Source organism: Monodon monoceros, unplaced genomic scaffold (assembly GCF_005190385.1).
Source record: "Monodon monoceros isolate NGI ecotype Baffin Bay Population unplaced genomic scaffold, NGI_Narwhal_1 Super_Scaffold_21, whole genome shotgun sequence".
Taxonomy (NCBI): Eukaryota; Metazoa; Chordata; class Mammalia; order Artiodactyla; family Monodontidae; genus Monodon; species Monodon monoceros.
In genome coordinates this window covers 91,315,998-91,329,745 of record NW_021703778.1, presented here as the reverse complement: position 1 = coordinate 91,329,745, position 13,748 = coordinate 91,315,998, and the positions used below count along the sequence as shown (strand labels likewise).

The 13,748-nt window shown below is 54.1% G+C and overlaps 1 protein-coding gene across 1 annotated transcript; it reads left to right on the top strand.

The window, feature by feature from the left end:
* Positions 1–148: 148 nt before the first annotated feature.
* On the top strand, positions 149–11,675 carry DISP2 (dispatched RND transporter family member 2). The gene is made up of 6 exons (XM_029237121.1): positions 149–243; positions 421–544; positions 818–933; positions 1,047–1,174; positions 1,543–1,640; positions 2,896–11,675. Exons 1-6 carry the CDS (start codon positions 149–151, stop codon positions 6,160–6,162), a joined length of 3,828 nt encoding a protein of 1,275 aa, XP_029092954.1. The 3' UTR covers positions 6,163–11,675.
* Positions 11,676–13,748: the final 2,073 nt, after the last annotated feature.

Here is a 13,748-nt window from a genome sequence, read left to right as displayed (position 1 = left end):
CCCCCCCACCACCACCCCGCTCCCCAGGCTCTGGACTCCTTCACTAGGAGGCAGCCCAGGATGTCCCCTGCGTCTGATGGAGGAGGCAGCCTGGATGGAAGAGGAAGGAAGCATTGGAGCTTGGGAATGGGAAAGCCTAAAAGGGTTGATGCCATCTTCCTCTATCCTCCACCCCCATCCCAACCTCCCACCCTACAAGAGGACTCTAGCAAGCAAGTGTCTTTTCTTCTCTTCCACAGGCAGGTACGGGCCTTCCAGATGCCAAAGAGGTAGGCCTGGGCCTTCTCTGGAGCCCTAGGGGTCACCAGGCCAGTGCCCAGTTTAGCCCCACCATCCCTTGTTGGTGGCTTCTAAGCTCCCGCATTCCCTGCTATATCACACCCAACGCTAATTCATGTGGGATCTCTTCCTCTTTCCCAGCTATTCCCAGCTGATTGCTGAGTGGCCAGTGGCCGTGCTGCTGCTGTGTCTGGCTGTCATCCTCCTCTGCACCCTGGCTGGACTGCTGGGGGGCCAGCTACCCGATTTCTCCAAGCCCTTACTGGTGAGGAACCAAGGGGAGGGATGGGCCCCCAGGCCTGGCCACCTCAGCTCAGTCTGGGGCAGAAAATGGGAGTGGCGCAGCTGGGAGTGGGGAGGCAGCAGTGGGCTCTCCAGAGAGAGCTGGGAGATGGTATAGAGGTGATCCTCGTGTCCAACAATCCAGGCAGGCGGGCCAGCCTTCCCTACTCCAGGGACCCAAAGGGGCAGAGCCGAGAAGGGAGAAGGAGAACTCCCACTCCTGCCGGCCTGATCTTCTCTGCCCTCCCCCCTGCAGGGCTTTGAGCCTCGGGACACAGACATTGGGCGCAAGCTAGTGGTCTGGAGAGCGCTGCAGTCCCTCACAGGCCCCAAGAAGCTGCTTTCCCTTTCTCCAGACCTTGAGCTGAACAGGTAATGGGTTCCCATCTTTCCACTGCTGGGGGGAACCGGGGAAAGAACGAGGCCTCCAGAGAGCAGCCGAAGGCAGGTCAGAGGGCCTGGCATAGATTTCCTCTCTACCTCAGCTCAAACCCCCATACCACTCTGAGCCCCACACCCTGGAGCAGTGCCCAGGAGGGCATGGTCCGGCCTCGGAGGATGGTGGAGCCCCTGGAGGCCAGAGGGCAGGAGAGCTTCTTCTGTGGCCCCCCTGGTAAGCTGCAGCCTGGCCAGTTCCTGGCTTTAATGGTGGTTACCCCCCTCCTCACCTACGAGAACAGGAGGGCCCAGGAGAACAAATTTGGGCAGACAGAAGGGGAAGGAGCCTGGCCAGTCACATTCAAGCCAAGGAAGTTGAGTTACAGCTGGGATGAGGAGGCAGGTCTCAGGTGCTCCAGCCAGGTAGGGGCAAGCTGGATGGGGGTGTGCCACAGGGGAGGGATGCAGGCCCAGGATCAGGCAGGCAGGCACAGGTTTCAGGCTCCTGGGAATCTAAACCTCATATGGCCCTGGGTAAGCATCTTCCCTTCGGTGGGCCCAGGACCTGGGGCCAAAGGGTGAGCTCTGGGCGGTGTGTTGCAGAGAAGAGCTATGCACAGCTGGTGTTCATGTCCACCTCAGCGGGCAGCCTGTGGAACCTGCACGCCATCCATTCCATGTGTCGCATGGAACAGGATCAGGTGAGCTGGCTAGGGAGGTGCCAGGGGCTGGGTGGGGGAACCAGGGACACCAGGGACCTGATCATAAGGAAATACAGCTGAGCCAGGACTCCCAGCCTGGACTAGGAGAGAGCATTCCCTGCTTAGAAAATTACTGCAACCCTGCTGAGAGGTTCTGGGTTGGCAGAGAGAGAAGAGTCAGCTATTTCCAGAAGAGCCAAGACACAGGTGCTGGAAGACAGACCCTGCAGAGCCTGGGGATTTTCGAAAGGTCCTGAAAAGGAGCCTCAAGAGCTGTTGAGGAGGCCCCGGCCCAAGGCCCCCAGCCCCCATCAACCCAAGCGCTGCAGATCCAGTCATGCTAACTGGAGAACCATGTGCTATAACATCTGAAGAAAGTTTCGCTACTAAAAACAGTGTGAACACCACTAGGCTTAAAGAACATGTGCTCTGGAGTCAGATGCCTGAACTCAAGGCCAGCTCTAATACTCCTTGGCTGTGTGACCTCAGACACATTTCTCAACCTCTCGGTGCCTCGGTCTTTGTATATATAAAATGGGAATAATGGTAGTTTCCTCATAGAGGTGTTGTGACAATGAAACAAGGTAGAATTTGTAAAAAATATAGCATAATGACTGACAATAGTGATCTCTCAATAAATGTTAATATTGTCACCATGATCTCAGGCCCAACGCCATACATCCAGTTGACGGCAGTACAGGGCCTCTGATTCCCAGGCTAGCATTCTCTGTAACTACACCAGCTATTGTAATGTCAGCATCAGGGTGGGAGAGAAAAACAGGCATGAGGTCTGAAAAAGAAACAGCCCTATCCCTCACAAGGTTTAAGCAGACCAGTGGACAGAGATAGGGGGCTAGGGTTTGGCAGTGACCCTGATCCTGGAATGTTTTGGCCTCCACTTTTCCCACCTGTCCAGTTCCCTGGACACTTGGCCCTGTTCCATCTGTGGCTGCCACTTCCACTCCTACTTCTGTCTCAGGCAGTGCAGAGTTGGGGTGTGTGACCTGCTGGGGCCCTTAGGGCAAGACCTCTCAGGCAGAGGCCTGGGGCAGCATTCCTGAGGCTGCTCTTTGACAGAGTCAAGATGTAGCTGCTGGAACCTGGGCCTGACCAGTCAGGTTTTGCTGGGCAGTCAAGATACCTCTCTGCCTCTGCCCTGCAGCCTGAAAGGAGGTGAGAGGGCCTCGGACAGCGCTGGGGAAACCTGGGCCCCTGCACTGCCCCTGAGCTCTCTCGTGCTGTGTGTGTCCTATAGGTCCGCTCCCATACCAGCTTTGGGGCTCTGTGCCAGCGTACAGCAGCCAACGAGTGCTGCCCCAGTTGGTCCCTGGGCAACTATGTGGCCGTGCTCTCCAATCGTTCCTCCTGCCTGGACACTACTCAAGCCGACACAGCCCGCACGCTGGCCCTGCTGCGGGCCTGTGCCCTCTACTATCACCGTGGTGCCCTGGTGCCCTCTTGTCTGGGACCCGGGAAGGACAAACCCCCACGCTGTGCCCAGGTTCCCACCAAGTGCTCCCGGAGCAGTGCTGTCTACCAACTCCTGCACTTCCTGCTGGACAGGGACTTTCTGAGTCCCCAGACGGCTGACTACCAGGTGCCCTCCCTCAAGTACAGCCTGCTCTTCCTGCCCACCCCGAAGGGTGCCTCCATGATGGGCATCTACCTGGACCGCCTAGCCGTGCCCTGGGGGCTCTCTGACAACTACACATCCATCACTGGCATGGACCTGGGCCTCAAGCAGGAGCTGCTGAGGCACTACCTGGCCCAGGATACGGTGTACCCCTTGCTGGCCCTGGCCGCCATCTTCCTCAGCATCGCCCTCTACCTGCGCTCCCTCTTCCTCACACTCATGGTGCTACTGGGGGTGCTGGGCTCCCTGCTGCTTGCCTTTTTTCTTTACCGAGTGGCCTTCCGGATGGCCTACTTCCCCTTCGTCAATCTGGCGGCCCTTGTCCTGCTGAGCAGCGTCTGCGCCAACCACACCCTCATCTTCTTCGACCTCTGGCGCCTCAGCAAGAGCCAGCTGCCCTCCGGGGGGCTGGCGCAGCGCGTGGGCCGCACCATGCACCACTTCGGCTACCTGCTGCTAGTCTCGGGCCTCACCACGGGCGCGGCTTTCTACGCCAGCTACCTGAGCCGCCTCCCCGCCGTCCGCTGCTTCGCTCTCTACATGGGCACGGCTGTGCTGGCGCACCTGGCGCTCACGCTGGCCTGGCTGCCCTCCTCCGCGGTGCTCCACGAGCGCTACCTAGCGCGCGGCTGTGCGGCCCGGGCGCGCGGCCCGTGGGGCGGCAGCACGCCCCGGCGACTGGCGCTGGCGCTGCACCGGCGGCTCCGCGGGCTTCGGAGGGCGGCCGCCAGCACCTCGCGCCTGCTCTTCCAGCGCCTCCTGCCCTGCGGCGTCATCAAGTTCCGCTACATCTGGATCTGCTGGTTCGCCGCGCTGGCGGCGGGGGGCGCCTACATCGCTGGCGTCAGCCCCCGCCTGCGGCTGCCCACGCTGCCGCCTCCCCGCGGCCAGGTCTTCCGGCCCAGCCACCCCTTCGAACGCTTCGACGCTGAGTACCGTCAGCAGTTTCTGTTCGAGCGGCTGCCTCAGGGTGAGGGCGGCCACATGCCTGTGGTTTTGGTGTGGGGCATCCTGCCGGTGGACACTGGCGACCCCCTGGACCCTCGCAGCAACAGCTCTCTGGTGAGTGACCCTGCCTTCTCGGCCAGCGGTCCTGAGGCCCAGCGCTGGCTGCTGGCACTCTGCCAGGGAGCTCGAAATCAGAGCTTCTTTGGGGCCCAGCCAGAGGGCTGGCCCACGCTGTGCTTCGTGGAGGCCCTCCAGCGCTGGATGGAGAGCCCCGGTTGCGCCCGCCTGGGGCCTGGCCTCTGCTGTGGCCACTCGGGCTTCCCCTGGCCCCCCCAGCTTTTCCTGCACTGCCTCAAGATGATGGCTCTGGAGCAAGGCCCCGAGAGCACCCGGGACCTGGGAGCCCGCTTCAATACCCAGGGCGGCCTGGCTGCCCTGGTCCTGCAGTTCCAGACCAACTTCCAGTATAGTCCAGACTACAGCCAGGCCCACCACTTCTACACTGAGGTCAGCTACTGGCTGGCAGCAGAGCTGGGCAGGGCACCCCCCGGCCTGCGCCGGGGTTGGTTCACCAGCCGTCTGGAGCTGTACAGCCTGCAGCACAGCCTGAGCACCGAGCCTGCTGTGGTGCTGGGCCTGGCCCTGGCGCTGGCCTTTGCCACACTGCTGCTGGGCACCTGGAATGTTCCACTTAGCCTGTTCTCTGTGGCAGCCGTGGCAGGCACCGTGCTGCTCACGGTGGGGCTCCTGGTTCTACTCGAGTGGCAGCTCAACACTGCTGAGGCCCTCTTTCTCTCTGCCTCTGTGGGCCTCTCGGTCGACTTCACCGTCAACTACTGCATCTCCTATCACCTGTGCCCACACCCTGACCGCCTGAGCCGCGTGGCCTTCTCGCTGCGCCAGACCAGCTGCGCCACGGCAGTGGGGGCTGCAGCCCTGTTTGCAGCCGGTGTGCTCATGCTGCCTGCCTCGGTGTTGCTCTATCGCAAGCTGGGCATCGTCCTCATGATGGTGAAGTGCGTCAGCTGCGGCTTCGCCAGCTTCTTCTTCCAATCTCTCTGCTGTTTCTTTGGACCAGAGAAGAACTGTGGGCAAATCCTCTGGCCTTGTGCCCACCTGCCATGGGACGCCGGAACTGGGGAGCCTGGAGGGGAGAAGGCAGGCCGCCAACGACCAGGGCCAGTGGGAGGGGCGCCTGGGTCCTGTCCAGAGCAGTACGAGTTACAGCCCCTGGCACGACGCCGGAGTCCCAGCTTTGACACTAGTACAGCCACCAGCAAGCTGTCCCACCGGCCCTCAGTGCTCTCTGAGGATCTACAGCTGCATGATGGCCCCTGCTGCTCCCGGCTCCCACCAGCCCCTACCTCCCCAAGGGAGGTGTTCCTGGACCACCAGGCGCTCTTCAGCCAGTGCCCAGCCCTGCAGACCTCCTCCCCCTATAAGCAGGCTGGCTCCAGCCCCAAAACCCGGGCCAGGCAGGACTCCCAAGGGCAGAAGGCTGAGCCCGTGCAGGCATCACCAGAAGCCCCAGCCCACTCCCCCAAGCCCAAGCCCCAGGTCGCAGAACCTCCTGATTGCCTCTGCTCCTCAGCCAGCACCCTGGAGGGGCTCAGTGTCTCTGACGAGACCTGCCTAAGCACCTCTGAGCCCAGTGCCCGTGTGCCAGATTCCGTGGGTGCCTCTCCAGAGGACCTGGATGAAACTGAGCAAACAGTACCTGAGCGGGGCCAGCTGAATGGGAAGCGGGACACGCTGTGGCTGGCGCTGAGGGAGACCGTGTACGATCCATCACTGCCCGCCTCCCACCAGAGCAGCTCGTCCTGGAAAGGCCATGGTGGGCCAGGGGATGGCAGCCCTGTGGTGCTGCCCAACAGCCAGCCAGATCTGCCAGACGTTTGGGTGCGCAGGCCCAGCACCCACACTTCAGGCTACAGCAGCTGAGGGGGGCCCTGAGAGGCCGGACTGGGGCCCAGAGCCTGTCGGGGGTGACAAGGCAGGGGCAGCAGCAGGCTAGAGCCTGTTGGTGTTTCCTCACATCAACGTGGAGGGGTCTCACTCTCCAGCTGTGGATTTTAAACCCTGCCAGATGATCCAGCCTTGGTAGGGGCTTCTGCTTCCTCCCCACATCTAGAAGATTCAGTGGAGGGGTACGGGGGGGTGGTCTTTGGAGTGAAACGCCAAGCTCTCCTTGTGACCTGCTAAGGGCTCGTCTGCCCCACAGTGCCAACCAGGACCCACCCTCTGGAATGGGGAAGGCCACAGGTGTAGCTCCATATATCAGAGGAGGCTGACCTGGCCCCCATGCCAAGTGACAAGAAGGTCAGTGGGACTAAGGCACCCAGTCCTTGGGACCCTGCCAGGGCACCTCACCAACCAAAAGAGCCCTGGGAAGCCTCAGCAGCCTCCTGGACCTCACACCTTTCAGAGGCTTTTTATCAGGACACTTCCTTCTCTTTGGGGATCCTCTCTGGGCCAGAATTGGGCTGGGCCCTCTGTCCTTAACTACCTGTGCCCCTCACAGCCCTCAGTCTGACCAGGAATTTGTCAAGACCAGGCAGAGATGGCTGCTGGCAGTGAAGTGGAGGAGGAGGAATGGTCAGCCTCAGAGCACCCCTAAATTGCTGATGGTCCCTCATGGGGAGCTGCATTGACATGGAAGGGTCCTCTCCCCTGTTAACAACAATAAGAATCCTTTACGTCCTGCATCTTTTAGTTTGCAGAACACTTCCACACCCATCGTGTCCTGGGAATCTCACCACTTCTGTGTGGGGTAGCCTACAGTTGGTCAGGTCCTCTTGCCGCCAGTTTACAGGTAAAGACATTGAGACTAGGTAAGGTTAAGTGATTTACACAAAGTCGCGTAGCTAGTAAATGGCAGAACAGGCTTCCTGACTCATTCCACCACAACTGCCACTCTCCTCCTGTCTACCTGCCCCAGGGACGTTGGCCTGTGGCTGTCTTGATCTTTGGTCTGACACCCTCTAACAACCTGCCTTCGCAGATGCCTTTCAGTAAACTCCCCTCCTTCCTCACTTTAGGCCTCCATCTCCAGAAAGAGCTACGTTCTGAGCAAGCCTGGAGTTCCTCCCCATCTCCCTCATGCTTCCCTCCAGCTCCAGCTGAGAAGCCTACCATCCATAAGGCATCCTGGCTGTTCTGATTCCCAGGTTCAGGGTCAAGAGGAGGAGGCCTCTTCAGTGGCCACAATGTGTGGAGAGTCCCTGCCAGGAGACGCACTGAGGGCAGTAGAGGCTGAGAAGAGTTCAATTAAGGCAGGAACTCAGGGCTGCCCTCTTTAGGAGTGTGTAAGTCTGAAGCTGTTTCGCAGGTCAAGGTCCCAGCTTCCTAAGGACGGGTCTCTCTAGGGGTACTCAGCAGACCAAAGGCTGACTGCCCCCTCCCCAAAGCAAAGGGTCTCTCTGGAAGGTTTTATCCCACATGAGAGCTCACGACACCTGGAGCTTCAGCAAGTTTACTGAACACCAACTCTGCCTATGGCACTACATGGGGACAGAGGCAAGGAGGGAAAATCAGACATCTGCCCTAAGGAGCTCACTCTCTAGCTGGGGAAACAGCTCACACACACATGCAGGCATCGATGGGTCACTGATAGTAGCATGCAGCACGTGCTGAGGGCCATAGGCCTGTCACCATGACTATTGCTGGAGCTCAAGTACCCAGGAATGGTAACCAGGAAGGCTTCCTGGAGGAGGAACGACTTGAGCTGGGCTTTAGAAGTCCAAGTATCTCAAACTGGAAGGGACCTTAACAATCATTTATTCCAGCAGTTTTCAAACTTTGGAGCCTCAGGATCCTTTCTTCAAAGAATCCTTGTGTGGAAACAGTATATAAAGCAGATGAAAAGCAGCCACTCTGGTGGGTGCTGGGGGTGGGGGAGTACAGAGCCAGGTCAGCCTCCCTTTCTACTGTGCCTCTCAGGGGACCCTGGGGAACCCCTCAAGCTCCTGGTGACTCTGAAGAATGTGATGCGAAACCACTGATGCAGGTCATTTTATGGATGAGTATCACAGAGGGGAAGGGACTTTTCTAGGGCCAAAGAGACAGTCTGTGGCAGAGCTGGAGGCAAATCAGGGGGTGTTTTAGGGTTTTTTTCCTATATTGTTGAGCCCTACCTCCCACTCCGAGTAACCCATAAGAAGTGAGGCCAGAACCCCAATGAAAATATGGGCGTTGTGGAAGAGACAGAAGACCGTGGGCAGAAATGACCGGTTATGTCGGCTCCTTTGCAAGATAATGATACCCATTTGACTCCCGACACCAGGAAGGAGAGACAGTGACTAGGACTAACTTGGACCATCTCCCTGGAGGTCCGCTGGGACCTCTCTCTTCATGTCCCAGTAGAATTCAGCCTCTCTGGCCTGGCTTCTCTGCACCATGGACTATATCCTTCTGTTATCACACAGCCAGGCTGAGAGAGCTCTGGTCTCGTCTGGGACCATCAGCCAGAGGGAGGACAAGGTGAGCCCTTCTTACTGAGCATAAGCAGAAGTCTGGCCTTGACTCAAAAGCGAGTCCAACATCTTAGTGGTCTCTCAGTGACTCACCGCGGCTCTTCTGCCCTGTGTTGTAGGAAGGCAGCAGGGCCCTGGACGGAAAGGACCTGCTCCTCTGCACCCTCTTTCGTGTCTTGCAGGGGGAGACCTTGATGTCTGGGACTGGAGCGTCAGGAATCTGGCCTGAACACAACCAGTGAAACGTTCGAGAGAGCATGAAGTGGTGGCTGGGGTGGGCATCAGGGATCTGGGGACAACTGAGGGCCCTCCGCAGGGTCCCCTTCTGGCAGGCTGTGGCCACACAACCCTTCAGGAAGGCAGATGAGTCAGAGAAGCCGAGGCACCCACTGGATTTGTTCTTTACACCAGTGGGCCCAAAGGACTGGAAGAACCCAGTGGTAATCCAAAACATCACCTCACACCCAGAGTGGCCCGAACGAAGAGCAGGCTTCCCACAGCAGTGGGTAATCCCGCCCGCCTCTCTAGCCCCAACTTTGGAAAGCGGGATTTGAAGCACTTTCTATTTCCTCTGAGTTTCAGCAGATCTATTATTATCATTATGGGTGGTTACAGTGAGTGTATGGCCCTGGACACATGTGGGGAGAGGCTTAGATGCATGCTGTGAGGCAAGGGAAAACCAGTCAAAGCATTCACGATGGCTCTGGAAAATTCGAGAAATGCTTTCTTAACACTGAGACACTGCATGAACACTCATTTGGGACTTGAGGTCATTTCTCCTATTTGTGCCACAGGTCCTTGAACTCACACCCAGAGCATGAGTATATGTACCGTATGTTTTAAGAATGTAACTTGGAATAGTTTGTCACTATGGGGAAACCCATCTTTCCATGGCTTTGGTGACAATGTTAGAGATTGAATTGACCGGCAGAATCTTAGATTTTACGGGCACATCCCATACCATGATATTTAGGCAATATCTCAGCTTGAGCCTGATTCTGAAAGAGACATCTCACAGGAGATTTATAAGCCAAAGGCCCTCAGCCCCTCCAACTAACTCCTTCTCCCAGCGCATGACAAGACAGGGAGGTGGGGGAGGGGTACCAGGAAAGAGGACATATTGGAGAGTTTCTGATCTTTTCTTCCATGGTGGCCTTATCTTGGCCTTTGATAGTACACGTGGGCAATGACAAGCTCTCTGGCACCCATGCCATGCATCAAGATTTGCTTGGAAAAAAAAAAAAAAAAAGATTTGCTTGGGGGTGGGAAAAACAGACATTCCTTACAGTTTCTAACCTCACCCTTGTTCACAGGGACAGCAGTAACTCAAGGTGTAGTGGTGTTTATGCTTAAGAGAAGAAGCTGTAACTCAATTCACTGGGAAGATGAGAAACAAAAGAAAGCCACTGTGTGCTGTGTAAATGGCTGGCTGTCCCAAGCCACCTTGCACTGAAGAGCCCTGGAAGGACCTTGATAAACTTGTTATCATGAGGCCTCTGTGTGGTTATTCATGTTAGACCTTAACATAGGGAAAAGATCAACATTTTACCAAGTTCACAAACATCAAACAAGAGCTTCAGGATTGCTAACGAATATCACTCAGCTGGGCAGACTGACGTAGATTTGAATCCATGACCTCCAACCTCACCTGCAGTCTCCGCCCTGCCTAGCTAGCTTCCATTCCAGTTACTAGTTTCCATTCTTTGCAATGGTCATTTCATACTTTCTCTACCTGCTTCAGACATCAGATGCCCTTCACCTCCCTGCACCCCGACTTTCAGTAGACAAAAAACTCATTATTCATGAAGAAACCTAGAGGCATCAGAGTGAAATGTGCTCACCTTCAAGGCACCAAGTCCCCAACTCACCTACCGTGCTCCTACTGGCTTCTCAACCCATCTCTTCTGTTACAAAGAAAGAAGCAGTAATGGCCCCAGCAATGGCTTCACACACTTTGCATGAGAGGCCTTCAACTAGGGCTTGCATTCCCACAGAGACATGAACACTTTCTAGAAGGTAGGTGGGCACAGATAGTTTTAAGGGAATCAGTTTCAAGAGCTTCCTTCTTCATAATTTTCCTCTCCTCATATTCATCAGCCTAAGAAGGAGCCTTAGGTCGGCAAGTTCGCCTCCCCAACCTCCACTTTCCCAGTTGACCCTTCCTTCATTCTGACTCCTACTCTGGCATCTCCCTCTGCAGTATTTTCTGAAAAACAAATAAAAGGACTACTTGAGAATGCTCTGCTTGAGGAAGTCCTTGAGAGAGCAAAGCCAAGAACATCCAAACATTATTATAACTATTCCATATGTTCACATAGCTAAGTAGAGACTTAGAAAAAATATATATATATATTTTATTTTAAATACCCAAATTGAACTTGTAGAGATGAAAACTAAAATGTCTGATTAAAAAAAAAAAAATCCTTGGATGGAATCAACGGTTTAGACGTTTTAGGAAAAAAAAAAGGATTAGTGGACTTGAAGACATAGCAATAGATATTATCCAAAACGAAACACCAAGAGAAAAAAAAAAGTTTAGAAATGAATAAAGAGCATACACAATATACAACAAGCAGAAAATATGTCCTTTACAACTATTTAACATTATGAAATAATTTAGGCATCAACTAAAAATGAAGAGGGTGCATTTTAAAAATATATTTTTTGTGAGGGTACATGCACAAAGGAGTTTGAAGATGCTACTCTAGGTACCATCTCCCTTGCCCCTTTCTCTATGACTTTGCTCTTTTGATCATCCCATCTCCCTTCTGAAGCATCCTATTCTTCCTCTCAGCTGGCTCACTCCCATAGGCACATGTACCCACTATTATCTACATCTTCAAGAAAACCCTTCCTTGACCCCCACAACCCACCTTCAGTTATTGCCCAATTGTTCTAACTCCATTCACAGACAAACTCTTCTGCACCCGCCATCTCTGCTTCCTCGTCTCTCATTTACTCTTCAATTTGTTCCAGTGTGGCTTCCACTCCAGCCTCTCCACCAGAATTCCTCTTCTGATACTCAACAGTGACTTTTGTGTGTGTATGAGAAAACATATGCATGAGTTTATTCACTGCAGGATTTTGTACACACCAATGACTTCTCTGTTGCTAAATTAAATGGGTTCTTTTAAATTCTCATCTTGCTTGCCCTTTCAGTTATTTTCAATGGTTTATCACTCCCTTTTTCAGCAGTTTACCACTTCCTTCTTCCTAGCTTCTAAGACACCACCCTTTATTTATTTATTTATTATTTTTTTAAGATGTTGGGGGTAGGAGTTTATTAACTAATTAATTTATTTTTGCTGTGTTGGGTCTTCGTTTCTGTGCGAGGGCTTTCTCTAGTTGTGGCAAGCGAGGGCCACTCTTCATCGTGGTGCGCGGACCTCTCACTATCGCAGCCTCTCCCGTTGCGGAGCACAGGCTCCAGACGCGCAGGCTCAGTAGTTGTGGCTCACGGGCCTAGTCGCTCCGGGGCATGTGGGATCCTCCCAGACCAGGGCTCGAACCCGTGTCCCCTGCATTAGCAGGCAGATTCTCAACCACTGCGCCACCAGGGAAGCCCCTCTTTATTTTCTTCTCACCTCTCTGACACCTCTTTATCAGATGTCTTGGCTGGCACCTTCTAATCACTGCAGCTTCTAAGTACTGCCATCCCTGTCCTTGGTCCTAAGGCTCTCTGTACACTTCTTCCCTGGTGATCTCATCCAATATCATAGCTTTAAATACATATGTATACCCATGACTCCCAAGAGTATATCTCCAACCCAGACTCTCCTCCGGGCTCAAGGCTTGTATTTCCAGCCGCCTACTTGACAGCTCCACTTGTATGTCTCAAAGGCATTTCAGGTTTGCCGTGTTCAGAACTGAAATCTAAATCTCTCCCCAACACAAAATAATGCCTCTATCCACACAATTATTCAAGCCTGGGAGTCATCCTTAAGATATCCCTCCCCCTTACTCCTCCTTCCCCCACATCCAGTCTAACACTAAGTCCTGAGATTCTGCCCTCAAAAGCTGTCTTAAATGTGTCCACCTCTTTCCATGTCCACTACCACCACCACCATCCTGGCCAAGCCCCCATCATCTCTCACTTGAATGATGAGAGTAGCTTCCCAACTGTCTCTCTAATTCTGCTCTTGCTCCCCTTCAATCCATTCTCCTTGGAGTAGCCAGAGTGAACTTTTTAAAATATAAATTGGGGAATTCCCTGGCAGTCCAGTGGTTAGGACTTGGCGCTCCCACTGCCAGGGCCTCAGGTTCGATCCCTGGTTGGGAACTAAGATCACACAAGCTGCGCAGTGCGGCCAATATATATATATATATAGAATGACACTCTCCTGCTCTAATACTTCAATGATTTCTAATTACCCTTAAGAAAAAAAATCTCAAAAAAAGAAAAAAAAATCTCATTACGTTTGGACTACAAATCTCTTTACCTTTGGCCTACAAAGACTGCCACTTGACTTCTTATTTCTCCAGCTTTATCAGTACCATTTGCCTCCCATCTTTCAGTCCCTCTAGGAAAAGCCCATTCCTACCTTGGGATTTTGCATTGCTCTCCTCTTCCCCATTGCTCATTTGATTAACTCCTACTCATTTTTGTTAGTCAAACATCACTTAAGATGTCTTCCCTGGTACTTCCCTGGTGGCACAGTGGTTAAGAATCTGCCTGCCAATGCAGGGGACACGGGTTTGATCCCTGGTCCACATGTCTCGGAGCAACTAAGCCTGTGTGCTACAACTACTGAGCCCGCATGCCATGACTACTGAAGCCCGCACACCTAGAGCCCGTGCTCCACAACAAGAGAAGCCCCCGCAATGAGAAGCCCACACACCTCAAGGAAGAGTAGCCCCTACTCGCTACAACTAGAGAAAGCCCACGTGCAGCAGCGAAGACCCAACGCAGCCAAAAAAAAATGACTCTGCAATTTAAACTAGGTTTCCCTGCTTTTCTCTCATAGCACGTTGTACTTTCCCTTCATAGTTTTACTATAGTTGATGAATATATATTTATTTGGGTTTTTTCCCACTTAACTGAGATACAGTTGACAA